Below are 27096 nucleotides of genomic sequence, written 5' to 3'. Positions count from 1 at the left end.
TAAGATGGTAGCGAGTCAGGAAGTTGTTCAGTCACAGTCATTTCAGTTGTGCTTGACCCTTCATGACCACATTTTGGGGTTTTCTCAGCAAAGATACGAGAGTGATTTGCCATTTCCAGTCCCCTGAGTTCAAATTCAGTCTCAGACACTTACTGGCTGTATGACCCTGGGTAAGTCATTTAACCTCTATAAAATGGGGATAATAATAGCATTACCTCCCTTCACAAGAGATAATAATTCTAAAGTACTTAGCATAGTGTCTGGTACTTAGCAAGTGTTATGCGAATGTTAACTATTATTACTGTTGTAAGAAATAATGTATGTAAAGTGCTTTGACAGCCTCAAAGTGCTATACGAATGCCAGTTATTGCAACTATCTGGGTGGGGTGCAGATATATGTCCCTAAGGTTGCTTAGATCCCTAGGTCTCAGAAATAATGGTCTGGGGATAGCATAGATAAAATACGCACAAACACACATAGCTAATAAAGGAGTTCTTAAATCTAGGGTCTGTGAACTTGCTTGTTTTTTAAATTAATAATAGTAATTTTAAATTAATAATTATATTTCAATATCAAAGGTTTCCTATGTGATCTTATGTAGTTTATAAATTTAAAAAACATTATTCTGAGAAGTCCATAGGCTTCACCAGACTCCCAAGGGGTCCATGACACAAAAAAGTGAAGAAGCCCTGATCTACTACTTCAGGCTAGGATATTCTACTATCGATATTTCTCAGGTGAAAGTGGAACAAAGCTGTCCCTCACTTGTAGCGTGGGGTTGTTGTGTGACTCCACGAGAGGCAGAATAGATATCTCTCTGCCCTCTTCTCCCCCAGGGAGACTTTAATTCCTGACAGGAGGAGAAGCAGGAAGCTGGGGCCCGCCCAAAGCCTTAGAGAGAAGGAGTATTGGGCTAGAATTATATCTGTCCATTCCCCTAAATATTGTTAGTCCAGGGGGATGTGATTGTTAGGTTCAAACTAAACTTCCGATCTCTATTCATTAATTGGGAAAGGAAGATCTAGTCTTTAAAACCAAAGCTTGACCCTTTCCCCACCAAATACCATTTCAACAATTAACGCATAGTAAGTGGCAAAGAAACTCATTTGTACAAATCAATAGCAAAATATAAATCAGAGAGCACACATAGAAGAATATTTACCAGACAATACAGAGTAAAGGAGCTTTCCCATTAGAAATGAGATAATTCAGTGCAACCAAGAGAGTGTCCCAGATCTCCCCCAAGGGGAAATACCCTGAAGCCTCTAGTGTAGCAAGTTGGGGATAGAGACGTAATGGAGACTGCCAGCTCTTCTCAGCATCTTCCCAGATTCTTAATCTCCCTTCAGCAACCTGAAATGGTGTTGACATTGTCCATCTTCTCTCTCTAATCTGGAAGCCAAGAAGTACCTGAAGCAACTGCACAGACACCCTCTGCCAACAGTCAGGAGTGGGTCCGCCAAGCTCCCTGCTAATGTCAATGTGAGCATCAGACCATGGAATTATCTTTTTAGCTCAGTATTTTTATTTTTCAAGTAACAATTTTTAAAAAGTAATCTGTTCATCCCACTACCTTCTATTCCTTATTGAGTAAATTTTAAAAAAAATCAAGTCCCTTAGTACATATCTGTATGTCCTAGCAAAACAAATTCCCTCATTAGCGATGCCCAAGAAATGTCTTTTTATGCATTTAGGGTTATTTTAAGTTTTCACCTCTCTATCAGAAGACGAGTAGCATGTTTCTTCTTCATTTTTTGGACTTATGATTTATCATTGTATTAATCACAGTTCAAAAGTTTTTCAGAATTATTTTTCTCCATAATTTTATCATTGTACAAATTGTTTTCTCAGCTTTGCTCACTTTGTTCTATATCTGTTCATTGAACAGTCCCCCAGACCCCAATTTCCCTTTTGTGTTTCCTGACTGCTTGGTGAAAGGAGAGTGGAGGGATGGGAAGGCATTGGCATTCCCAAGGGTTGCATTTCAGGTAAAAGCCTAGAACAGGCTTCTCAGGGTAAACAGGTGTGTTTAGGCATATTTGAGATACTCCATGAAGCTTATCAAGCGTCAGACACCCTCTATGGTCCTGTAGGAATCTGAGCCAAAAATTAAGTACCAAAGTACTTCCTGTTTTCCCAAAGAACAGTGGGAAAATTCAAGGGGGTTGGAACACAGGGAAAGAAATGCTGAAATTTCTTCACTTAAGCTTAAAATTGCAACCTCATGGCCCTATAAAAAACAATGCTTTTTGCAAAAAAAATCATCAAACATACTATAACCAATGTCAAACTTTGTCCCAAAGACCATTGGTATGAAATAATTTCTGTAATGTTCACTATATGACTGCAATGTAAATGTGACTTTGTTAATGAAGACTCTGGTCATGAAAAATTTGTGGAAATTTGAGCAGAGCCTGGGTTGGAGTCTCCGTTTTCAGGATCTGTAAAAAAAAAACAAGAACTTCTTGTGTTCGGTGGTATCTGAATCCATTTAGGATTTTCTTGGCAAAGATATTGGAGTGATTTGCCATTTCCTTCTCCAGCTCATTTTACAGATGAGAAAACTGAGACTAACAGGGTTAAGTGACTTGCCCAAAGTCACGCAGCTAGTAAGAGTCTGAGGCCAGAATTGAACTCAGGAAGATGAGTCTTCCTGACTCTAGGCCCAGCACCACCTAGCAGCCCATGGAAAAAACTCCAGCTAACCAAACTGAAGGCATCAGATCAGTATATGGTGTAGCACTTTAGTCAGAGGACTTGGATTGAAATCTCAGCTCTTCTACTTTGCATTGCGTTACCTTTGACAAGTTACTTTAGATCTGAGTTTCTTTCTCTGTAAAATGAGTTAGACTAGATATTTTTATGGTTGCTTCCAGCTTTAAATTCTATGGTTTTGAGGATAGGCAAGAGAATGGTGCTGTATGTACCCTCAAACACTTCCAAAGAATATATTTCTTGACAAATTATGCATATGCTAATTACAACTCCATTTATTAAAGGAGATTGCTTAAATACCTTTGTTAGCCTCATTCTCTTTACTTAATTGCTAGAAAAGTAAGAAAAAAATTGCTTTTCTTTTTCAGCGTTTTACTGCATTTTTGAAATGTTCCTCTAGATCAGCTGGCCTCCCCCTACCCAACATGGAAGAAATTAGTGAGTTTTAAAGACATATCATATGTTTACTGTACCTGGTTACTACTGGGATATTTTTCTCAGTTATCTGATTGTCTAGGAGCTAGTCATACATCCCAACAGTTAGCAATCCAAGGTAACATTTTTTAACATTACATTTAGTTTAAGTATGATTGATTAATTGTAGTATATGGTATTATAATATGAAAACTTTTTATCCCTATCATTATATTACTTCGGTCATTATATTAAATCAATTATCTGTATGCATTTATCTATCACCTCTTAATTTTTATAGTTTTCAAAATCTCTATGTGACCTTGGGCAAATCATTTAACTTCTCTGGGCATCTATAAAATCCTCATAATGAGGAGATTAGACTGGATCGGGGTGGGCAAACTATGGCCTGTGGGCTGAATCTGGCTTGCTACCTGTTTTTGTACAGACCTTGAGCTAAGACTGGTTCTTACATCTTTAAATGCAACAAAACTTTATTTAAAGAATGTAAAAACCATTCTTAGCTCACAGTGTCACACACACACACAAAAAAAAATAGGCAGCAGGCCAGATTGGCCCCAGGGGTCATAGTTCCCTGACCCTGGACTTGATGACCTCTGAGGAACAGTCAAATTCTAAATCTATGATCCCTATTAGCTATCATATGACCCTGGATACCTTCAAGTCAAATCCATTCCTGGTTCCTCTATAAAGGGAACATACTACTTCTACTTGAGGATCATTTTGGGTATTAGAAGTTTTTTCTTGTATCAGACTTGAAATTTGCCTCTTTGTAACTTCTAAACAAAACAAATCTAATCTCTTGACAAGCATTCAAATACTTCAAGACAATGATCATGGCTTCTCCCAAGGCTTGTGTTTCTTAGTCTTAATATCCCCAGTCTCCTCAGCCAGTCTTCATATGGCATGATCTTATGATCTTAATTAAGGCCCTTCATCATCCTGGTCATCGTCTTCTGGATGTGGAGTCTCTTCTAGAGACTCCCTTCCAAGCCAACAGCAAGCCACTAAACTCTAGCACAGTAGCCACTAGGCTGAAGCCAGAAGGACAGATGACATTAGCCAGTCCTTATTCTTTACTTGCTCTCTAGGCAATGGAAGATCATTCTCAGGAACTCCTAAATAGAGAAAAGGAAACAGACCTTAGGCAGCCAGGAATCTGAAGCCTATTAGGCTGGACAGGTGCATACTGATTATCATGGGCGTCTCATGCAAGTAGTCACTTTCTGTTAGGGGGTGGAGTGGGGAATAAAGGTGGGAGAGAAGCTCCCTTCCCTTACTACACTCCAAAGTGGAAATCCAAGGGAGAGAGAGAACTAAGCCATTTTACATCTTGTTTTTATAAATCACAGTGGATAGGTTATGTCTTCCAACAAGACTCTGCCCTGCCCTTAACTCAGAGTCACCGATCTTGGAAGCAGCCCAAATCAATGGGAACCAATTAAAGGAGCACCTTTTGTACCTCAGCAAGGGGCTAGGACCCAATTACCACGAGGATCACAGTGCTGAAATCTCAAATTGCTTGGGAGTATTCACCGAATTGATCAGGGGGTTCTCATCCTCCCACTTTCACAAATGAAAGCTTTTGTCCAATGCTTCGCAATTCCAACTTTGAATCTTCAACTGCTCGCACAACAATAAGAAGAAACTTAAAAATAGCCTGGGTTTGGTAACAAAAGCAACTGTGTCTCATCACATGCTCAAAGTGAGACCTGAATGTAAGTTAACCTATCTTACACTTAGGGAATTTTTTGGCACTCATCCAAAATCATTTTGAGCTTCACTTTCCTGCGTGCTTGTTATTCCCCTCAGAAATCTCTCCAACTCCAAGATTTTTTTGTTTGACTCATAGTTTAAATCCATTTACAGATCATATCAAAGTTCTATGGTATAGGAAATAAATCCCTCCTAGGATTTTTATCATTTTTTAGTCTGTAGCTATCTGTCATGAGTATAGGCTCTATTTTGCTTTAAGTGAATACTCCCATAAATAAACCTTTTTTTTCCTTAGCCAAACATCTTCAGCCATTTGCTGAAGTACAGACCTGAAAATAAAAACATTGATTAACTACATATCTCTTTCATCATCTCTGAGTTCTACTGACTACTTGGAAATGTTTCTCTGAGCTGCTCTTTCCTATTTTTCCAATCACCACCATGATTCATACCTCGTACATGGATTACTGAAACTGTTAGTCTCCAAGACTCGAGTTAATTTTGGTGTCCCTCCATGCAATACACAGCTGCTGAAATGTGTCCCTAAAATACCAATTTAATCAGTCAGTTAACATTTACTCTTTGTCTAGGAGTGCTGGATACTGTATAAAATCCCAACCCCTCATTTTGTCTTCAAAGCTCTCCAGTCACCACCCTGTCCTGCTACTCACTTTAATACCATTTTCATTTCCTTTTAAATAATCAAAATAATCTGCTGACAGTCCCCGATACGTGACTTACACCTTCTCATGCTTTTGTCCATTTTCTTCCCCCCTGGTCTCCCCAACAGTCTATCCCCCAAAGTTCTTCAAAATCTAATTAATAATTCATCTTCCCAGTATGTTCTATGTTAATTTGCACTTGTGGATATACTAAACTGTAAATAGATTTAAACATTTGTATTTCTTTAATGAGATGACAAATTTCTTTAGGGGAAGGGTCATTTCTACCATTTCTTTTGAAATACCGTTCCTCCTCACTTCTTCTCCCACATTAGTTCATAGTACAGTACTCAGTGCATTGGCAATCAGTAAGTAGTGTTGACTCCTTGACAGCACCAACTGACTATTGCATCAGATATATTTTCTAAAATTCTAGTTTTCATTGAAGAAATCATCTATATTAAGATGAGTTTCCTAAAAATATAACTTTTTAGCTGTTAATCATTCTCTCCTCTCCTCCCTATCCTCCCTCTTCCCTTCTCCCCCTCCCTCTCCTCTCTTCCCTCTCTCTCTTTTTTCTTCCCTTTCCCTCTCCTCTCTTTCCTTCTCTCCTCTCCTTCCTCTTTCTCTTCCATTCTCCTTTCCCTCTCTCTCTTTTCTTTCTCATTCCCTTTCCCTCTCTCTTTTTTTCTTTCCTCTCCCTTTCTCTTTACTCCTCCCCTCATTTTCTCTCTCCCTCCCTCTCTCTTTTTCTCCAATTTAGAATGCACTATTGCCAGCAGGACTGAGACAGAAGGATCAGACCACAAAACCACCTACAGGCCCATTTAAAAGAGATGACCTTCTGGATCACTTGGAAAAGCAAGCTAAAGAATTTAAGGACCGAGAAGATCTGGTCCCCTACACAGGAGAAAAAAGAGGTATCATCAAATATTTCTCCAAGTGGGCCATGGCCCTGCTAATGAGTTCATAAGATAATTCTAGGACCTATGTTTTGTCATCTTTTTCAACATTTTGCTGCGAGGTATGATTCTTATGCTGTAAAAGATGTTCTAAAGGCATAGGTTATGTTATTACCTGACAGAACCACAGACTGGTAGTAACTAATATTTATAGGAAGCTTTAAACCACAAAGCAGTTTTCATACATCATCTCATTTGGTCCTCATGACAACCGTGCAAGTATTATTATCCCCATTTTACAGACAAGGAAATTAAGTCTAAAAGGGGGTTATATATGTGACTTGTCTGTGGTCATATGACCACTGAATAAGAGAGTCAGGATTTGAATCCAGGTCTTCCTGAAGTAGCATAATATGTTGAAAGAACTCTAGCTCTGGAATGAGAACCCAGTAATCTGAGTTCAAGCCCCGCCACTGACACATTGACTGTATGACCTATGTCGAGTCACTTAAGTTCTCTGGGTCTCACTTTCCTCACCTGCAGAATGAGGGGATTGGACTGAATGACCTTCGAGGACCTTTTTAGTTCTAGATGTATGATGATCCACCACTATGCCGTGTTGATGTAACCTTACATATTACAACAAAGAGGTAACATCATGGCAACACCAGTTCTGTTATACGGGCTTTAATATTGTAAAAGGGAGATTTGTCCTACTTGGTACACATCCTCACCAGACATTTATTGATAATAGCTTGCATTATTCATGGTCCTTGACAGATGATGACTCATTTTACATAGACTCTCTCATTTGATTTTCACGATAAACCTTCGAGGAAGTTATAACAGATATTGCTTCCTGCCTTTTGTAGTTGAGGAGGCCATTGTTCACAAAGGTTGTGATTTGCCCAAGGTCACACTGCTAATTTGTAGTAGAAAGGGAGCCAGACTCAAGTGGATCATCCTTTCTGCCATATTGCCTCTCCCTTGTTGAGCATAGGACAACTTTTACTTAATAAATGGTGCTACCATATATCATCCCTGTATAGGTGAAAGGATCACCTGTGAAGGGTTTCTAGTAGTGTCTCAGACTCCACTGATGTTCAGCCTTCACTAGAAAACTAATGTTGTCCTAAGAGGAGCAGCAATCTTCCAATCACTTTCTACTTATGTGTGTCTCTCTGGAGGAGAAAGAGGGTGCAAGGGAGTGGAGCTAGTAATCTTGAACCAGTGACTTCATCCTCATGGGGGATCTCTGAGTATGTAAATTCCTTCCATTAATGCAAATGGATAACTTCTCTTTTATTTCTAGTCATAGAGGGCTGCCTGGAGCATTGAAAAGTTATGTGACTTGCCTTGGATGTGGCAGGAATTAAATCCGAGTCATCCTTACTTCAAGGACAGCTTTCTACCTACTAGGCCAAGCCAGTTTCTATAAAGCAAATAATCAAGAAGTTTTTTAACACAAATATTTTGATATTAGTATTGAATAAATTATATGTGTGCTAACATAGATAGTTAAATTGAGAATATTTGCACATTGCATGTTATCCATCTTTTTGGTGCTGTCTTATTCCTGTGGCAGTCTTTCCTTGGGCACCACACATTCCAGGCATGTTTTCTTTTCCTAATCACCTCAAAAAGTCCCTCATAATATGATTTCCCTGCTGAGTTCTTATTGTTACTGGAGTACCCCAGTACTCCTCTGACCCTGTTTTTTTTTGCCTTTTGTTGTTATACTGGTCAGGTAACTTCGGTCATGCTAATAGAAAGGGCAGCAGGCAATGACTACCTGAGAGTGTTCCCTAATGTTTGGAGCTCACAACTATCTGGTATTTGTCAGAATGTCAAGTTTGTTTTGCTAAAATTGTCACAGAAAGGGGGAGGATATTGTAAGATCATAGATCTAGAAAGGACCTCAGAGGCCAGCTAGTCCAATCTCCTCATTTCAGAGAGGAGGAAACTGAGGACCAAGCAAGAAGAGTGACTAACCCAAGGTCACACAGGCAGTAAGTCTCAGAGGCAACATTTGAAGTCAGGTCCCTGATTCCAGAGTCAGTGCTTTTTCCATTGTACCCATATTGCTGGGAGGTGATAGAAATGTAAAGAAGAAGAAAAACTAACCTTCAATGCAGTTCTAAATGGAAGAAGAGAAACTCCTGTTTGGACCTTCAGAATGGTGGGGGGGGGGGGGAAGAGGGTGACAGAGAATTCAGCAGCAGCTAAGCCAGTCATTACTACCCTGACCCCTTCCTCCTCCTATGTTTGTAATTTGTTAAGCAGTTTGTTTGCCTCTCCACAGTCTTATTGTCTCATGAGAAGAAATCGATCAGAGAACACTTAGAGGGCACCTAGAAAAGGGAGCAGAGGAAAGTGTATGACTCAGACTCATCCCCGAGATTAAATACCAAAGCTCTGACTGCTCCGATTTGACCTTGGTGTCTCCAGTACTCAGATACTGCTTTGACAGCAAGGAAATTCCCAGTATGGATTGTTTGCTACTGGGGTTTATCCGTGCTACCACAGGCAGTGGAAATTGACTGCCCGTGTTGTTGGTACCTCATGTCAGTATTCTTAGGCTCCTATGGTTCTAATAAAGAAGAATGAATCATGTGTATATTTGGACCCAAGCATGGTATAGTGGGTAATATCTGGGCCTTGGAATCAAGGAGACTCAGACCAATCAGAATCTCACTTCAAATACTTCATAGCTGGGGTGCCCTGGACAAGTCACTTAAAATCTTTTAGCCTCCAGTCCCTCTTTTAAGGGGAATGATACCTTCCAGAGGGGTAATACCTGTAGTGCTTGCCCCCACCAGAATCACTGGTAGGATCGATTTGTATAATACATTTAAAGTTGTAGTGATGATGATGATGATGATGATGATGATGATGATGATGATGATGATTGTATTAGGGGTCTCCAACCCCTCCCCTCCCGCACTATGAGGCACAGATACATAAGACACAGCCAATGCAATAATAGTAGTATTAACAACAATTATCATAATGACAATAAATGGTACTGGCCTACCAGGAGCCTTCTTCAGAGGAGAGGTTTCCTGGTAGAGAATAGACAGAAAGGAAAAGAATTAGTGGAAAGAGCTCTGGATATGGAAGTATAGAGGTGGGGGCAGGGTAGAGATGGTTTCAAATCCAACCTTTGACGTTTACTACACGGATAACCTCGGACAAGTTATTTAACCTCAGTTTCCTTATCTGTATAACAAAGGGATTAGAGTAGATGCCCTCCAAGGTCCCCTCCGATTTTAAATCTATGACTTCATGAATTCCCAGACTGCTCTTCTCCCTCTGCCTTTCCAGGTTAGGCTCTACCCAAATGCTTGTCTTGCTGCCAAACAATCACTTTACTTTGCAACCCAGCAGAATTATGGGGCCAGCCTTAAGACCGAAGGATCTAATATCAGCAATGTCAATTGCTCCCTGTGGCTTAAATATGAGAGCTGATTACAGACCCATTAAGGAGAAATACTGGATAGTTTCCTGGCACACGTTCCCAGCTCCTTTCTGCCCTCCCATTTCTGTCATACTGATTCTCCATTGTACTAACAATGCGTGCGTCTCTCTGCGTGTAGAGTAAATAAAACTAGAATTTGTTTTGGATTTGTTCTATAATTCATAAAAAAACCTAGAGCGTTATGAGATTACAAACTGCTGAAAAGAGCGTGGACCGTTTTGCAGCATTCATTTATACAAGGGAGAACTGGTTTTCGTCAGTCTGACAGTGCCTAGAAGATGTTTTCTTCTCATATTATTTAAAGGAAGCAAAGACCCATTGCTTCCAACAATTATGAAATAATTTGTCTCTCTAACTCAGGGCAATTAGTTCAATTTCAGCAACTCAGAGAGTGTCTGTTGCATGACAGCATGCTTATACTCAGGAAGGCAAAGGAAAATTTGAGACACACTACCAGCCTTTCCTTCGTCATTCTGTCTCAAGAGACACTGATGGTGAAGAGCAGGCTCAGCTCTGGCTGTTGTTTTTCGACTGGCAGGGATACTTTATGAGCTCAATGGATACTATATGAACTAATGTTCACTTTGTGCCCTGTGTTTTAGAGGGGATGACTATTCTCATGCTGCCTCTTGATTCAGAAGAGGCAAAAGTCGCTAGGGGGCTACTTTGTGGATGATGTGTATCTTAAATGATAGATAGGTGGATAGGGGAGGTGGGACATTCCAGGCAGATGGAACAGCATGAGGAAAATCACAAAGGAGGATTGAGCCCAGTGTGGCTATAAGGCAAGGAAGAGACTAGCCTTCCTACAATGAAGGATTAGTGTTGGGAATTAGGGAAGAGATAAAGTTGGAAAGATGTAAAGCTTTAAAATCTCAATTAAGGAAATTAGGACTCTATCCAGAGGGCAATAGAGAATGAGTCATATTATAATCATCATCATCTTAGTTTTATATAGAATTTCTTAGTTCTAAATTGCTTCTTATTTACTTCCAATAATAACTCTGTGAGTTAAGAACTGCAAATATAAAATCCCTAACCTACAGATAACCACAGATCACATAATTATATCATAGATCTGGTTTGATTCTTTGTCCCTCTATGCCAGCTAGATGGTTCCAAGGTCTGACTAGATCTGATGTTAGAAGTCCTTAAGTGTTGTGCACAGATACCCACATCACCATCAGGATCACTGAACCCAGTTAAGAGATGGAGGTGAAGAGGAGTGGAGAAGAATAGAGAATTAAGGATCTGTAGTCATCACTGGGCACTTCATGATTACTGCTGCTCACAGCTAAATCTAGTCCCCTAGGTCAAGTGGGATGTGCAGTGATCTCTGTCAGAGTCAAAGGGCTTTGTTCAAACAAACAAACTACATTCACATCACAGAAGACAGCAAATGAAAGATAGACATCCAGATATACTTGGGTCAATTTAAACTCTGAATCATGCCATTAAGGTTATGTATTGCCCCTTTAGTTTTTCAGTACCTCTTTGAACTCTTTCCTTCCCCCCAGGAATTGATGAACTATAAGGTGCTTGCCTGTCTGGATGTTTTCTCTTACTCTTAGAATCTATAGAGTTCATGTCGTTTAAATCTAGGTTCATTGTCTGTGTTAGCTTTAGAAAGAGGAAATGAAATTCCTGGCACTGATAGGTGGACCCATGAAAAGGGGAGTAGTGGGTTCCTGAATCCCAAGCCCCTCAGGTCAGTCAGCCCATCTTATGAAGCTACTGAAGTACCCAAAGGCATTCCACTAAATCAATGGTCCCTATAAACTTTTTCAATTGTTTACATGATATAATGTGTTTGATCATATGTTAGGAAGGTTATTTGCAGTGATCCAGTGGAGAAGTGATGAGGCCTTTGAACCAGAAGGGAGGCCATTTGCTTAGAGAGGAGACAGATGCAAGAGATGTTGTGGCAGTAGAAACAACAAGATTTGGCAACTAATTGGAGTAAGGAGTTGAAAATGACACTGAACTTTGGTGACTGGAAAGATGCCGGTGCCATCAGCAATAATAGGGAAGTTTAGAAAAGGGTGAGTTTTTTGGGGAAAGAAAATTTAATGAAATCTGCTCTCATCCATGTTTACTCATTCTCTGTGACTCACTAAGTATCAACCAAAATGAAGGGCAGGGAGGCAGGGCTGTGAGTGGTTGCTTGTCTAGAATACAGAGAAACAAGGGGATCTGACAGGGTGAGGTGAGTATCTGGAGGAGGAGGAAGCATTTTCCAGTGGCATCTTCATAGCTGCTGCTCTGGGTGTCTGGGTGTCTTGTAGGTGATAATTGCTCTGAAGAGATGACATTGGACTCAGAAGGAGGAATGCTGGAGTTCAAGATAGATATGGTTGGGTTGGAGACAAGCTCCATGATGACTGTTCTGGGGAGGGTGGGGTGCTACCCATGTTGTCATCCTCAGTTTGGTTGATCACATGCTCCCTGGGATATGCCTCTGACCTCACTTTGTGGACCACTACGCTAGACAACCGAAGTAGAAATTGGCTTTGGCAAACCCAAGCAGCAGTTTTTTTTTCATCCCTATGCTAGACCCAAAACCTTGTAGCAGACATGATGGTGAAAGTTGTTATCTCATAAAATACCACCTCCATCCCCTTCAATACATTCTATCCTTGTTCAAACTTCTTAAGACTTTCCTTGTCTGATCCAGACCTCATGACTTGGGAGAAGGGAATATTTTGGTTACAAACACTATTCTAGGCCCAGAGGTTCTTGAAGGTGAGTGTATTCCCCAGTGGTTCATGTGGTCAACAAAAACCCAGGGCATGACCAGATTGCCCAGAAATTAAACTAGAGATGGATCTTGTGGACACTCTTCTTTTTTAAAAAATTCTTTCTTTCTTCCTTCCTTCTTTTCTTTTCTTCCTTCCTTCCTTCTTTCTTTCCTTCTTTCCTTCCTTTCTTTTTTTCCTTCCTTCTTTCCTTTCTTCTTTTCTTTCCTTCTTTCTTTCTTCCTTCTTTTCTTTCTTTCTTTCTTTCTTTCTTTCTTTCTTTCTTTCTTTCTTTCTTCCTTTTTCCTTCCTTTCTTCCTTCCTCTTTTCGTTCCTTCCTTCCTTCTTTGCTTCCTTCCTTCCTTCCTTCTTTTCTTCCTTCCTTCCTTCCTTCCTTCCTTCCTTCCTTCCTTCCTTCCTTCCTTCTTTTCTTTCTTTCTCCCTTCCTTCCTTCCTTCCTTCCTTCCTTCCTTCTTTTCTTTCTTCCTTTCTTTCTTTCTTTCTTTCCTTCTTCCTTCCTTCCTTCCTTCCTTCCTTCCTTCCTTCCTTCCTTCCTTCCTTCCTTCCTTCCTTCCTTCCTTCCTTCCTTCCTTCCTTCCTTCTTTCTTTCTTTCTTTCTTTCCTTCCTTCCTTCCTTCCTTCCTTCCTTCCTTCCTTCCTTCCTTCCTTCCTTCCTTCCTTCCTTCCTTCCTTCCTTCTTTCTTTCTTTCTTTCTTTCTTTCTTTCTTTCTTTCTTTCTTTCTTTCTTTCTTTCTTTCTTTCTTTCTTTCTTTCTTCCTTTCTTCCTTTCTTTCTCTTTCTTGCAATTATCAAAGATGGATTTTCTGTCCTTTCTATCTCACTCCCCTCATAGGGGAAAAAAGAAAAATAAAACCCTTGTAACAAATATGCCTAGTAAACTAAAACAAAATCCAGTTTGACCATGTCTGAAAAATATATGTCTCCATCTGTACTCTGAGAGTATTACTTCTTTGTCAGGGAGTGGGTAGCATGCTTCATCATAAAAATGATAATGATAAGAGTTCTTAAGTTTTTCAAAGTTGTTTTTAAAGTGTTGTATTATATTTATAGAAATTATTCTTCTGGTTCTGCCTGACTTCACTCTGCATCAGTTCATACAAATCTTTCCAGGGTTTTCTGAAATTGTACCATTCATAGTTTTTATGGCACGATAGTATTCCATTACGTTAATGTAGCATAATTTGCTTAGCTCTTCTCCAATTGATGGGTATAATATTAATTAAGTTGGGACTTTTTTACTGTTTTAGAATGCTAAATTAATCAAGGGTCTTTGATTGAGCCTTACAAGGTACAAAACCATAGGCCCAAACCCCTAACTACTAGGTACTAAGCCAATGTGGGTGTGAAGCCCTCAGGGGAGTTGCTAAGACCAGAGCCAATAGTATGTACCTAAGTTCTGGTCGCTCAGATGATGTTTGATGACGTCCAAAGACTATATAAAAAGAGAGAACAGAGTTGTTTGCTTGGGGCTCTCACTCACTGGAAGAGTGTTGCTGTGGAGACTCTGGGTAGCTGTTGTTAAGAGCCCCCCAGATTTGAAGAAACCCAGATGTTTTGTTTGGGGCTCTCAGTCACTGGAAGAGTGGTGTGGGACTCTGGGCAGCCATTTTAAGAGCCCCCGGCCTGTAAATCCAGATGTTGATGCTTTCCTGGTAACTATGAATTGTGATCTGGTCTGTTTATATTGTGTATGTTTGTAATTTGTTTGTATTTGCTCTGAAGTTCAGGTTGCTGGCTTTTCCTCCTGAACTAAGTGAATGATATTTGTATGCGGAATTAAAGTAAGCTTGTTAATCCCTTAACATTGCTTTCCTTAGTAAAGCAGATCAAAAGAACCTGGGCTAGCAGCTTTCTTGTTATTGGGCTTGTGTTAGTCCTTCATCCCCACAACAGCTGCTAGCTGGATTGTTGCTACAATGGGCTCCCCCTTAGTTTCCAGTTCTTTGCCACTACAAGAAGAGCTTTCATAAATAAATTTGTACATAATTGCCCTTTTCCTCTTTCTTTGATTTCCTTGGATATAGGTCTAGTAGTGGTATCACTAGGTCAAAGGTCATGCAAAATTTAGTAACTTTTGGGACATAGTTCCAAATCGGTTTCCAAAATGACTGGGAAAAGTCACAGCTCTACTAACAGTGTGTTAATGTACAAATTTCCCAAAAGTCTCCTCCAATATTTGTTATTTTCCCTCTTTATGTCAACTTTACCACTTTTTTCTGCCAATTTGACTTCTCCACGTAGACACCTATAAAAGCTGAAATATGGACACATCACAGCATGTTCACTGTGGCAAGTATTTCAATGTCCTTAATACTTTATGGTAACTAAATTGTAGAGATGATTCCTTAGCAACAGGATCAGGACCCGTAGACCCAGGTCCAGTCTTTGTCCAGTCACTGAGTGGATACATGCTAAGGTTTTTTTTCTCTCTCTAGAAACTTTAAGGCAATGTTCAGGTTCAAAGCATGCATTGTAATCATGTCAATAAACTTTTCCCTAATAAGTAAATCCTCCCCTTGCCACCCTGTTATTTTAAAAGGATGGATTATAACTGACATTATTTTTTACATTTACAGGGAAAGTGTGGGTCCCCAAGCAAAAGCCAATTGATCCTGTTCTGGAAAGTGTAACCTTAGAACCAGAATTAGAGGAGGCTCTGGCCAATGCATCTGATGCAGAACTGTGTGACATTGCAGGTAAGAGACATCTCAGAAGCATTTTTTAAAAATTCCTGCACCTGCTTATATTTACTAGTTTGCTAAAAGCTTCAAAAAATTTTCCTTCTCATTTAATCTAGATTATATTCTGCAAATTAGGAAGTTTAGTATGGTGGGATTTTGCTGTGGTCGTTGAGTTCTAATTAGAAGAGGAGCACTGTTTGCTTCATCTTCATAAAGAATTAATCTGTTTAGGCAGAAATGGCCCTCTCAGCTTCCCAAATACCTTAAAGACATTATTATTAGACTGAAAGCTCCTTAAAGACAGGGGCTGTCTTTTGTTCCTATTCCCAGCACTTAGAGGACAGCTAGGTGGCACATTGGATGGCGTGCTGGGCCTGGAATCAGGAGGATGGCCTCTTCCTGAATTTAGATCTGGCCTCAGATACTTACTAGCTGTGTGACCCTGGGCAAGTCACTTAACCCCGTTTCCCTCAGTTTCCTCATCTGTAAAATGAACTAGAGAAGGAAATGGCAAACCACTCCAGTATCTCTGCCAAGAAAACCCCAAATGAGGTCACGGAGAATCAGACATGACTAATTGATGCAACAGTAGAGCCAGGAGAATTTACTACTACCTGCACTACTTACAGATAGTAGGTAGCAGACAGGCTTCAAACTCAGGGACTCTGATTGCAAAACAAGCATGCTTTCCACTACATTACACTGTCTTCTACTGATAGAGAATCTCAGTATCTTAGAATGCAATTCCAGGAACTTGGTTGACATGAACCACCATTGAATGAATTCTGTCTTTCAGTTTGTGAAATTCTTAATGTTTCTTGTTAGAATTTGCAGGAAATGAATTGTTCCCCACTTTAACAACTCTGTAAGTTTAAAATCATGTGAAACAAATTCTATTAGCCCAGGAAATATTTTTACTATGACTCAAAGCCCAATTTATTTATTTTTTTCATTTTTAAAAAATTTATTTATTTAACATATTTAGTTTTCAGCATTGATTTTCACAAGAGTTTGAATTACAAATTTTCTCCCCATTTCTACCCTCCCCCCCACTCCAAGATGGCGTATATTCTGGTTGCCCTGTTCCCCAGTCAGCCCTCCCTTCTGTCACCCTACTCCCCTCCATCCCGTTTTCCTTTCCTTTCTTGTAGGGCAAGATAAATTTCTACGCCCCACTGCCTGTGTATCTTATTTTCTAGTTGCATGCAAAAACTTTTTTTTTGTTTTTGAACATCTGTTTTTAAAACTTTGAGTTCCAAATTCTCTCCCCTCTTCCCTTCCCACCCACCCTCCCTAAGAAGTCAAGCAATTCAACATAGGCCACATGTGTATCATTATGTATAACCCTTCCACAATACTCATGTTGTGAAAGACTAACTATATTTTGCTCCTTCCCAACCCATCCCTCTTTATTGAATTTTCTCCCTTGACCCTGTCCCCTTTCCAAAGTGTTTGTTTTTGATTACCTCCACCCCCATCTGCCCTCCCCTCCTTCATCCCCCCCTTTTTTTATCTTCTTCCCTCTTCTTTCCTGTGGGGTAAGATACCTAATTGAGTATGTCTGGTATTCCCTCCTCAGGCCAAATTTGATGAGAGCAAGATTCACTCATTCCCCCCTCACCTGCCCTCTCCCCTCCTCCCACAGAACTACTTCCTCTTGCCACCTTTATGCGAGATAATCCACGCCATTCTATCTCTCCCTATCTCCCTCTCTCAATATATTCCTCTCTCATCCCTTAATTTGATTTTATTTCTTTTAGATATCTTCCCTTTATCTTCAACTTACCCTGTGTCCGCTCTCTCTCTCTCTCTCTCTGTATGTATGTATATATATATATATATATATACACATACATATATACATACATACACATTCACATATATATATACATAAACATATATATATATATATATATATATGCATATTCCCTTCAGCTACCCTAATACTGAGGTCTCATGAATCATACACGTCATCTGCAGCGGAGGTGGGACAGCTACAGCTGCAGTTGCTTCTGGCCCCAGGCCCACCTGGTGGGAGGAATTAAATGGCGGATCAGAGCAGGAGCGCACAGCCTGCTGAAGATCTAACCCAGTCCAGGGTGGGGGTTCTTGGGGAAGGAGGAGTGCTGGTGTGCCAGAGCTGGCGCATCCCCCCCAAACGTGGAACACAGAACTCTTTAGTCTACAAGCAGTCATACCCCGATGAAAAACTCAAGGGTCAAGTTAGTTGGTTGGAAATATAGCCAGGCAGCCAAAACGCACCCAGATTCAGTCTCAGACTTTGGATTCTTTCTTTGGTGACAAAGAAGACCAAAAATACAGCATAAAGAGGTCAACAAAGTGCAAGAGCCTACACCAAAAGCTTCCAAGAAAAACATGAACTGGTCCCAGGCCATGGAAGAGCTCAAAAAGGATTTGGAAAAGCAGGTTAGAGAAGTAGAGGAAAAATTGGGAAGAGAAATGAGAAGGATGCGAGAAAACCATGAAAAACAAGTCAATGACTTGCTAAAGGAGACCCAAAAAAATACTGAAAAAAATATTAAAGAAAACAACACCTTAAAAAATAGACTAACTCAAATGGCAAAAGAGCTCCAAAAAGCCAATGAGGAAAAGAATGCCTTGAAAGGCAGAATTAGCCTAATGGAAAAGGAGGTCCAAAAGACCACTGAAGAAAATACTACCTTAAAAATGAGATTGGAGCAAGTGGAAGCTAGTGACTTGATGAGAAATCAAGATATTATAAAACAGAACCAAAGGAATGAAAAAATGGAAGACAATGTAAAATATCTCATTGGAAAAACCACTGACCTGGAAAATAGATCCAGGAGAAATAATTTAAAAATTATTGGACTACCTGAAAGCCATGATCAAAAAAAGAGCCTAGATATCATCTTTCAAGAAATTATCAAGGAGAACTGCTCTGATATTCTAGAGCCACAGGGCAAAATAGAAATTGAAAGAATCCATCGATCGCCTCCTCAAATAGATCCCAAAAAGAAATCTCCTAGGAATATTGTCGCCAAATTCTGGAGCTCCCAGATCAAGGAGAAAATTCTGCAAGCAGCCAGAAAGAAACAATTTGAGTATTGTGGAAACACAATAAGAATAACCCAAGATCTGGCAGCTTCTACATTAAGAGATCGAAGGGCTTGGAATACGATATTCCAGAGGTCAATGGAGCTAGGATTAAAACCTAGAATCACCTACCCAGCAAAACTGAGTATCATGCTCCAAGGCAAAATATGGATTTTCAATAAAATAGAGGACTTTCAAGCTTTCTCAGTGAAAAGACCAGAGCTGAACAGAAAATTTGACTTTCAAACACAAAAATCAAGGGAAGCATTAAAAGGTAATCAAGAAGAAGAACAAGAAAAAGAAATGGCAAGGGACTTACTAAAGTTGAACTGTCTTGTTTACAAAGCCCAATTTATAAACATTAAGTATTCCTTATATTGGGAATTATCTTTTATATATCCACATGGAAAGCCATCGAGATGTAGTGGATAGAGAGCCATGGTCAGAATAGAAAACTCCTGCATGCAAGTGTTGCCTCTGATATATGGTGGCTGTATGACTGGCCAAGTCACTTAAAACTCTGCCCTCAGACAACTCTGATAGATTATAAACCACAAAGTAGGTGTACCAATAAAATCATCTATCTGTTAAAAGAAATTATGAAAGAATTCCATAAGACCCTGTTGCATTTCCAGGGCTGATTTATGCCTTGAGTACATTACTTCACTTTAGGATTGAGATAATCTGACTAGCCGTGAGCTCAAAGTTTCATGTGACCACTATAGCTAAGTCCCTCCCTGTGTTCTAAACCACCACCAGTAGAATTTCCTCAAACACTGGGGATTCACCAATCATTTCTCTTTTAAACCATAAGCCACAAATATATTTTTTGTTGCTTTTGGCCAGGGATTCTGTTTACCGAGGAAGAATAAGTTTAAAATAGATGCAACAGGGGACTGTAATTAAGTGCTTAAAAGTTACTTGACCAGCACTAAATTTCCGGCTTCTAAGCTAGTCTCAGGGTAGCTTACTTATTGGGCCTTAGTCGTAATGTTGTGGTAGCCATGATAGTTCAATCAGGAACCTACTTTTCCACTATGTGTATATATGTGTTTATTTGCTGTTATTCAGTCGAATCCAACCCTTCATGACCACATTTGGGGTTTCTTGGCAGAGATACTTCAGTGGTTTGCCATTTCCTTCTTCAGCTCATTTTATGGATGAAGAAACCGAGGCAAAAAGGGTTAAGTGATTTGCCCACGGTCACGTAGCTAGTAAGTGTCTGAGGCCAGATTTTAATTTAGGAAGCTAGGTCTTCCTGACTTCAGGACTGGTGCTCCATCCACTTCAACATCTATCTGTCTTGCCCTCTGTGTTTGTGCATGTATGTATGCATGTATGTATATATACATATGTGTGTATAATATGTAAACACATATAAAATACATATGCATATTTTTGCATGTCCCAAATGCAGACTGTCTTTTTTTCTCCCAAGGTTTTCTTCACAGCCTTTTGCTTGGTCTTTTGTCCAGTGTGCTTAACTTAACTATTAGTGGGGTTATAAGTGCCCTGCTCACTTCAACCAATCAGTAAGATACACCAATAACTCAATGGCTTTGTTTACATCCACTTGGGATCATGTGCTTTAATTACATCATGATGTACTTCCCCTTCTTTCAAGGAGGCATCAACAAATCATATGCACTGAATACAAAATGTAGCCTAGTGGTTGCAGTAAAAAGTAGCCAAACTGAAGAACTGCAGTGAATCTCTGTTCTTAGGGGCTGATAAGAAAACATGTGTTTCTACACTAAGAAAGGTTAGGAATATGGATATAAAATGTGCTATATGCTGTTAGATGTGTTCTATTGATTGCTTTTGATTTTTTTTTGTTTTGTTATAAGGAAGGTTTAATGATTGGGGAGGGGAGGTATGGGTAAAAGGAAATAAATGTGGTGTAAACGCAAAAGGCAAAAATAAAACAACCATAACAAGAAAATAAACCCTAAATCACTAGGAGGTGATTTGCGTGAAGTATCTAGGGGATACAACACAAGTTGAAATGAATTTTCTCACTCTAAGTCAACTCATTCAAGCCACTTACGCTGAATACACAAAAGCACTGAATAGCAAATATAGCCTCCCTGATTGTGGAATCTCCTCAAAGCTATCCCAGGCTTCAAGGGAAATTTTGAGTTAGAATCTATTCAGAACAGTTCACAAGCCCTCACCAATATCATCTGTTGGTCAGATGATGTCATTAGGTTGTGAACTGCTTTCTTCATTGTTGCACACTCCTGGGATCAATAAACATTTATTAAACTCCTACTGTATGCCAGGCACTGTCCTAAGCACTGGAGATACAAAAAAGAGGCAAATGATAGTCTTTGCTCACAATCTAATGGGGGAGACAATATACAAACAAACATATACAAAGCAAGCTGTTGGTTGGTTGGTTATCGAACCTCGTTCTCGAAGAGAAAATGACATCACTATGCTAGAGTCAAGTTTCAGTATACAGCATACATAGGAAGTAATTAACAGAGGGGAAATCCTAGAATCAAGAGGGGTTGGGGAAGGCTTCCTCTGTTCTCTTTATTATGTTCCCATCTACTCATTATCCACTGAACTGAAGCTGTCATACGACCTTTTTCCCCCAAAGAGAAGAGGATTTATTAACCTTAGCTGAAATCCTCAGGAATTATCTTAACTTAATTTTTTTTTTATTCTGGAGATTCAGGCTCACAGCTGGAGGCATCCAGAAAAGACCTTAGGCATTTTCTGTCTTAACTGCCTTTTTCTTTGCCTCAGCTACCACTGTCAGAATTCAGTATATTTTTTTACTTTGAGTGAGAAAATTATTTAAAGAGGAAAAAACTCCTTTAAGCTCCCATTATATCACCAGATACTTCGTGACAATCACCTTCTGGTCATTTAGGATTTTAAAATTTGATTTTTTTTAAATTTTGCTTTTTGTATTTGTTGCTCATTCCGGGGCCACAGTTCCAATTCCCACTCACATCAGTATATTGGGTCCCCAGAAAAAGGCTACTATTTCTTCCCTCTGGGTTCTAGGGGACTTGGAGAAGTTAGGGAATTGTTTTTCTAATACTTTAATTCATAAGCCGAGGGCTGTGCCCCCCCCCCCCAGGTGTGCTTTATTGATATCAACTAGCTGCTAGCCAGACAATTCGCTTTTAGAAACAGGCATTTACTAAGGTGATAGGGTAAGAACAGTTGGTGCAAACCCTCCCTCCTTCCTCCCCCCCCCGCCCCAACTGGGGCATAGTCTCCTATATCTATGTATGTATGAATATATATATATATATATATATATATATATATATATATATATATATACACACACAGAGAGAGAGAGAGAGAGAGAGAGAGAGAGAGAAAGAGAGAGAGAGAATCCAGGAGAAAGGTGACTCAAACTTAGAGAACATGTAACAAATCATGTGACTCATCAAATGACATTATACCCTGCCGGGGTGAGGAACCTGTGACCTCAAGGCCACTCAGTCAAAAGACTGCACTTGAGGACCTAGAGAGCCACATGCGGCCTTGAGGCTGCAGGTTCCCCACCCCTGCAACCATAGGTACAGCTCTTCTCCTTTCCAAAGTTTTAGATTTTCTTTTCATCTCTATGGCCTTTCTCATTCATACTCCATCCTTCCATTCTACCTTTCCCTTTCCTCCATCTCTCTTCACTTTCCCTGTAACCTAGGCCCTACCTGGTAAATAAGAAACAGGAAAAGAGAAAAAAGGGATGGGGTAGCGCATAGTTATATGGAGACTCAGATAATTCTAACTACAACAGGTCAAATGTATCCTGACCATTTCACGCTGTCCTATTATTCAGTTTTTATCAGAGCTCATTTTTCACATGCAATGATAGAATAATAATAATAACGGTTATTGGTATCATTACTGTATTGCCTGGTTTGGAAAGCACTCACTGTACATATATTACTTATTTGATCCTCACAACAATCCTGCGAAGTGTCATTATCATAGATGAAGACACTGAGTTTGAGATCACAGATAGTATGAAACTGAAGCAGGACTTGAACTTGGGTCTTCCTGCCTCCAAATCCAATGCTCTATCCACTATGCCATAGACTTTCCTCAGCAGTAGCAATACTATGCCACCTAACTGTGTAGTAATGAGGGTAAGCAATTCTTTACCTTAGTACAGCAATCTTTACTTTTCCCTAGCGCCTTTCTGGATAGGATCTGTTTTCTTCTTTCACTTCTTCCCATGACAGCACATGACAAAGGTCCCTTCCAGGTCTAAGAGCCTGTAATTCTGTGGATGAATTAAACACTATAGATATTAGTTTTGTGGAAATAGAGTCTTGGGGATAATTGATTTTAAAATGTGAGTCGAGGGCTAAAGTTGAGAAATCCAGTTAAGGGAGGAGCATTTTGCTAGAACCCAGACACATCGGTTAGCTTGTTTTAAGCTAATATCCACTACAGGCACAGGTCAGCATTCTTTTAGACCTGTTTCTTAAAAACAAATAACCACTGCTCTCTTCCCCAACTCCCATCGCTGGCCTCAAATTAATTTATCTGTTGAAAGAGTATTGGTTTTGGAATCAGACAAGCGGGGTTCGTATCTAAGCTCTGGCACACATCAGCTCAGCTCTGTAACTCCGGATAAGTTGCTTGAGCTAACTGAGTCTGTTTCTTCCTCAATGTCATGGGGATAATAGGACTTATGATACCCATCTCAGAGAGATAATATGTGGAAAGTGCTTTGAGAAGTGTCAAATGTTATGTAACTGTGAGCTAATAGCAATACCAGCAAATTCACTTTAGCTATCTAGTAACTATTTATCAAATTTATTATTCTAGTAAATGTAACCAAAAATATTCTTACATAATGCTTTAAAAATACCTACTTGTGTTATTTGGGATTTTCATCATTATTTACTCAGTTAATCTAAATTAAAAATAAAGAAATTAAAAAGTCTTTTAGCCTAGACATTGGCCAAACCAGATGACAGTCCTCACAAAAAGAAGGACTCTCACAGGTATTTCACACAGAGAGACAGAGAGCTTTCTGCTAGGACATGAGAGAAGTGCTGTTTGCGTCATACATGGAGCTTCCACTAAAGAATTTTTCAATTTGTCAGAGGCAGTGTAATCTAGTGAATAAAGAGCGGTCCCCAGGTGATGAAGAACTAGGTTCAAGACCTGCTTCTGACATATAGTGACTGTGGGAAAGTCACTTCACCTATTTCAGAAAACTTTCTAAGACTCTAAGTTTCAGAGAAGCTGCTAATCTACCTTGGTGAAGAAAGTTCCTCACCAGGAGCTGATGAAATCAAAGGTCCTGTTTTTAAAAAATGATAATTTATAATATATTGACATAATATATGCCTATTAACTTGAACCAAAGCTATTTTTTTTCTCAGTGGGTGCTCTATTTCTTTCACCTTCTGTGACAGTCCTTTATGTTAGTGCCTGTCCTGTGGTAGAGCCTTCCAAGATTGTATTAGTCTGGTCAGTCACAGTCAGACTCACTATACATCAGTCCTGACAAAGTGATGTCATTTTGGTCCTCTTCAAATAGGAAGGACAGCAACCAAACAGACAGCTCAGAAGGATTATAAAATAACTTTGCCATAAAGGAACTGGGCTCTGCAGATTCATAGGCCAGAATAGGAATTGAGTAGGGACTGGAAGTTTCTCTTGCTTTCTTGAAAACACTCAGCTTCACTTTTGTTGATATAGCTAATTTCAGTCTTAATACTGTGCTAATAAAAACTAACTACCTTGACTTTGGCATTTTGGTATAGGATACTAAATAATTGAGTGTCTTCTCTTTATGTATAAATGTAACTCACAGTTTGTATCCAGTTAATCTTGGAACTTGGAACTGGCACATTTTTACTACATACTATAAGTTGTTTTAAATTTCAATGTTAATAAAAATAAGCATCTGTCTGTCTAACATGCTGCTTAATTACTTGTCATTGTTGCAGAATTTTCTCAATTTAGTTAAAGGTAGGTGTGCTCTGTCTATAATTAAAGAATTTCACCTTTTAGAAACGAACTTGATTTTTTTTTATTTTTGTGCTCTCTCATTAAATGCTATCAGGCATTATGTTTACTTTGTTTAATATTTCATTCATTATCCACATGGGGAAAAGCAGAGAATTATCAACAACTATTTACCAAGCGTCATCTATGTCTGAAGCTGTGTTGGGTTGGTCTCTGTCCTTCCAGGATGGTCTTTGGTTCCTATAGCTTACAATTGAATTGGGGAGACAAAATCAACAAACATAAAAATGATTACAGAAAAATTCAGAGCTTAACATGTGGTATTGAATATAAGAACATTAGGAGCAGAGAGAAAGAAGGGGGGGGATGGAGAAGGACAGTGAGAGAGAGAGAGAGAGACAGACAGACAGACAGACAGACAGAGACAGAGAGAACAATGTGGGCTGGGGAACAACTGAGAGAAGTCTTGGGGAAGGAAGATGTGAGAAGAGTTTTGAAGGATGGGTAGCATTGTTTAGGTAAATGGGAAGAGTTATTTGGGGAGCGGGGATTGCATGAACAAAGGCACAGAGGTGACGATCACAGAGTCTCCTGGAAGGGACCTCAAAGCCCATCTAGCCCATATTGTACTTGACTAAGGATAGTATCACTGACAGATAGTCATCAGCTTTTGCTTGAGGACCTCCAGTGGAGGGAACTGTCCTGAGGCAGCCCATTCCCCTTCTGGACAGAGCCAAGCCTAACAAATCTGTTCTCTACAAATACTTGAAGACAGCTATCCCCTTCCACCCTGACAAGTCTCCTCTTCTCCAAGGCTAAACATTCCCAGTTTCTTTCACCAGTGAGCAACTGGTATGAACTCAAGGCTCTTCAGCGTCTTGTGTCCTTCTCTGTCTGCTTTTAGCTTAGCACTGTCCTTTCTAAAACATAATGTCCAGAACTGAAGCTAATACTCCAGAAGGGCGTTGACCAGGACAAAGTATAACAAGTCTGTGACCTCTCTAATTCTGGATGCTATGTCTCTCTTAACATTGCATTAGTCTCTTTGGCTGCCAACTCAGGTCTTCCTGACTCTGGGGCAGCTAGGTGGTGTAGTGGATAGAGCACCAGGCCTAGAGTTAGAAAGAACTGAGTTCAAATTTGGCCTCAGATACTTACTAGGTATGTGATCCTGGGCAAGTCACTTAATCCTGTTTGCCTCAGTTTCCTCATCTGTAAAAAGGGCTGGAGAAAGAAATGGCAAGCCACTCCAGTATCTTTGCAAACAAAATCCCAGAAGGAGTTGTGAAGAGTCAGATCTCTCTCTGTCTCCGTCTCTGTCTCTCTGTTTCTGTCTCTGTCTGTCTCTGTCTCTCTGTCTCTCTGTCTCTCTGTCTCTCTCTCTCTCTCTCTCTCTCTCTCTCTCTCTCTCTCTCTCTCCCCTAGATAACAACTTCCTGACTCCAGGCCTGGCACTCTATCCACTTCACCACCTAATTGCCCTAATGCAAGTTATATTAATTATCCATGTATGTCATCCCCAAAGATCTACACTGTCCCAATTTCCTAATGCCTCACCATTTATGTGTAATGGAAAGAGCATAGCACTTAGAATAAGGAGAGACTTAGGTTCTAATCCTGACTCTCTGACATTTACTAGTTTGGGGACCATAGGCAAGTCACTTAACCTCTTTGAAACTCAGTTTCCTCTTTTGTAAAATAGGGATAAAAATGATGGTGTACTTGTCCGACAGGGTTATTATGAGTATCAAATGAGGTAATGTATGTAAAGGACTTAGCAAATATAAGGCACTCTATAAATATCATTTGTCGTTATCATTCTTTAAAGAGAAAGTCAAATAAGAAATGAGACTAAATACAGGGAGCCTAGTTTAGACAGACAGGCAGAGGAGAGGTGTATGTTTAACAAGTAGAGTGGGGTTCCTCCCCTTCTCCACAGTTTGCAGCCATTATTCACAAGCCACCGGGTTGACAGCTGGAAAACATAGGGTTGTGTCTTATCTCCCTGAGTTCTAAGCAGAGCTAGGAACAGAGGAAACTATGTCAAAACAAAAACAGAGAAAAGAACAAGATGTTCCTTTTCAGAGCTCAAAAATAGCTCTTTTTGAGTTTTAGATGAAGACTTGCTGTTTTGTTTTAAATCAAGTGGGCAAGGTTAACCAGGGCTAATTCATCCTGGCCATTAGCTACCAAACACATGAAGCAAGATTGTAGACATGATTTCTTGGAGTTTGGTGGGGTTTCGTGGTTGTTTTAAACAAAAGCCATCTATCTTCATTCCCAGCTTCATGGAATGTATGTAATAGAAAAAGAAAATTTATCTTTGATATGGGGCCTCAGTCATACCTATTATTATTTGTCAGGAGCTAGAAGGGACCTTCTGGTTCGATTCTTTCCCCTGCTCTATCCCCCATTTTATAGATAAGAAAACTGTGCCTGAGAGAGTTTAGTTGACTTATCTAAGATCACAAAGCTAATTTACAGGGGAGCCAGGAGTAGAACATAGATCTCCTGATTCCCAGGCCAAGGTGCTTTTCCACTGCGTAGTTATTTTTACAAGGCCATTGAGCTAATCAATATGAGTATTTGCTATTTTTCCCAAATATAATTCTCTCTGAGTAGTGGAGTGATCTGATATGCTCACAATGCTTGTTATATTGGGTTCTATTATCTCCCGGCATCTGTACAACACGTCTACTCTAGTACTGGCCAATCGT

At 39.7% G+C, this 27096-nt stretch overlaps 1 protein-coding gene across 1 annotated transcript in view; it reads left to right on the top strand.

The window, feature by feature from the left end:
* The window catches only part of TMOD1 (tropomodulin 1), a 143115-nt gene that overhangs the window by 85629 nt on the left and 30390 nt on the right, over window positions 1-27096 (top strand). The window contains exons 3-4 of the mRNA XM_036741499.1: window positions 6293-6449; window positions 15242-15361. Of these exons, the coding sequence (XP_036597394.1) occupies window positions 6293-6449; window positions 15242-15361 (277 nt within the window). The remainder of the gene's footprint in view (window positions 1-6292; window positions 6450-15241; window positions 15362-27096) is intronic.

The sequence above is a fragment of the Trichosurus vulpecula genome, chromosome 1, assembly GCF_011100635.1.
Source record: "Trichosurus vulpecula isolate mTriVul1 chromosome 1, mTriVul1.pri, whole genome shotgun sequence".
NCBI classification, from domain to species: Eukaryota; Metazoa; Chordata; class Mammalia; order Diprotodontia; family Phalangeridae; genus Trichosurus; species Trichosurus vulpecula.
Note: the sequence above shows the minus strand (reverse complement) of the source record. Positions and strands in the feature narration are given on the sequence as shown.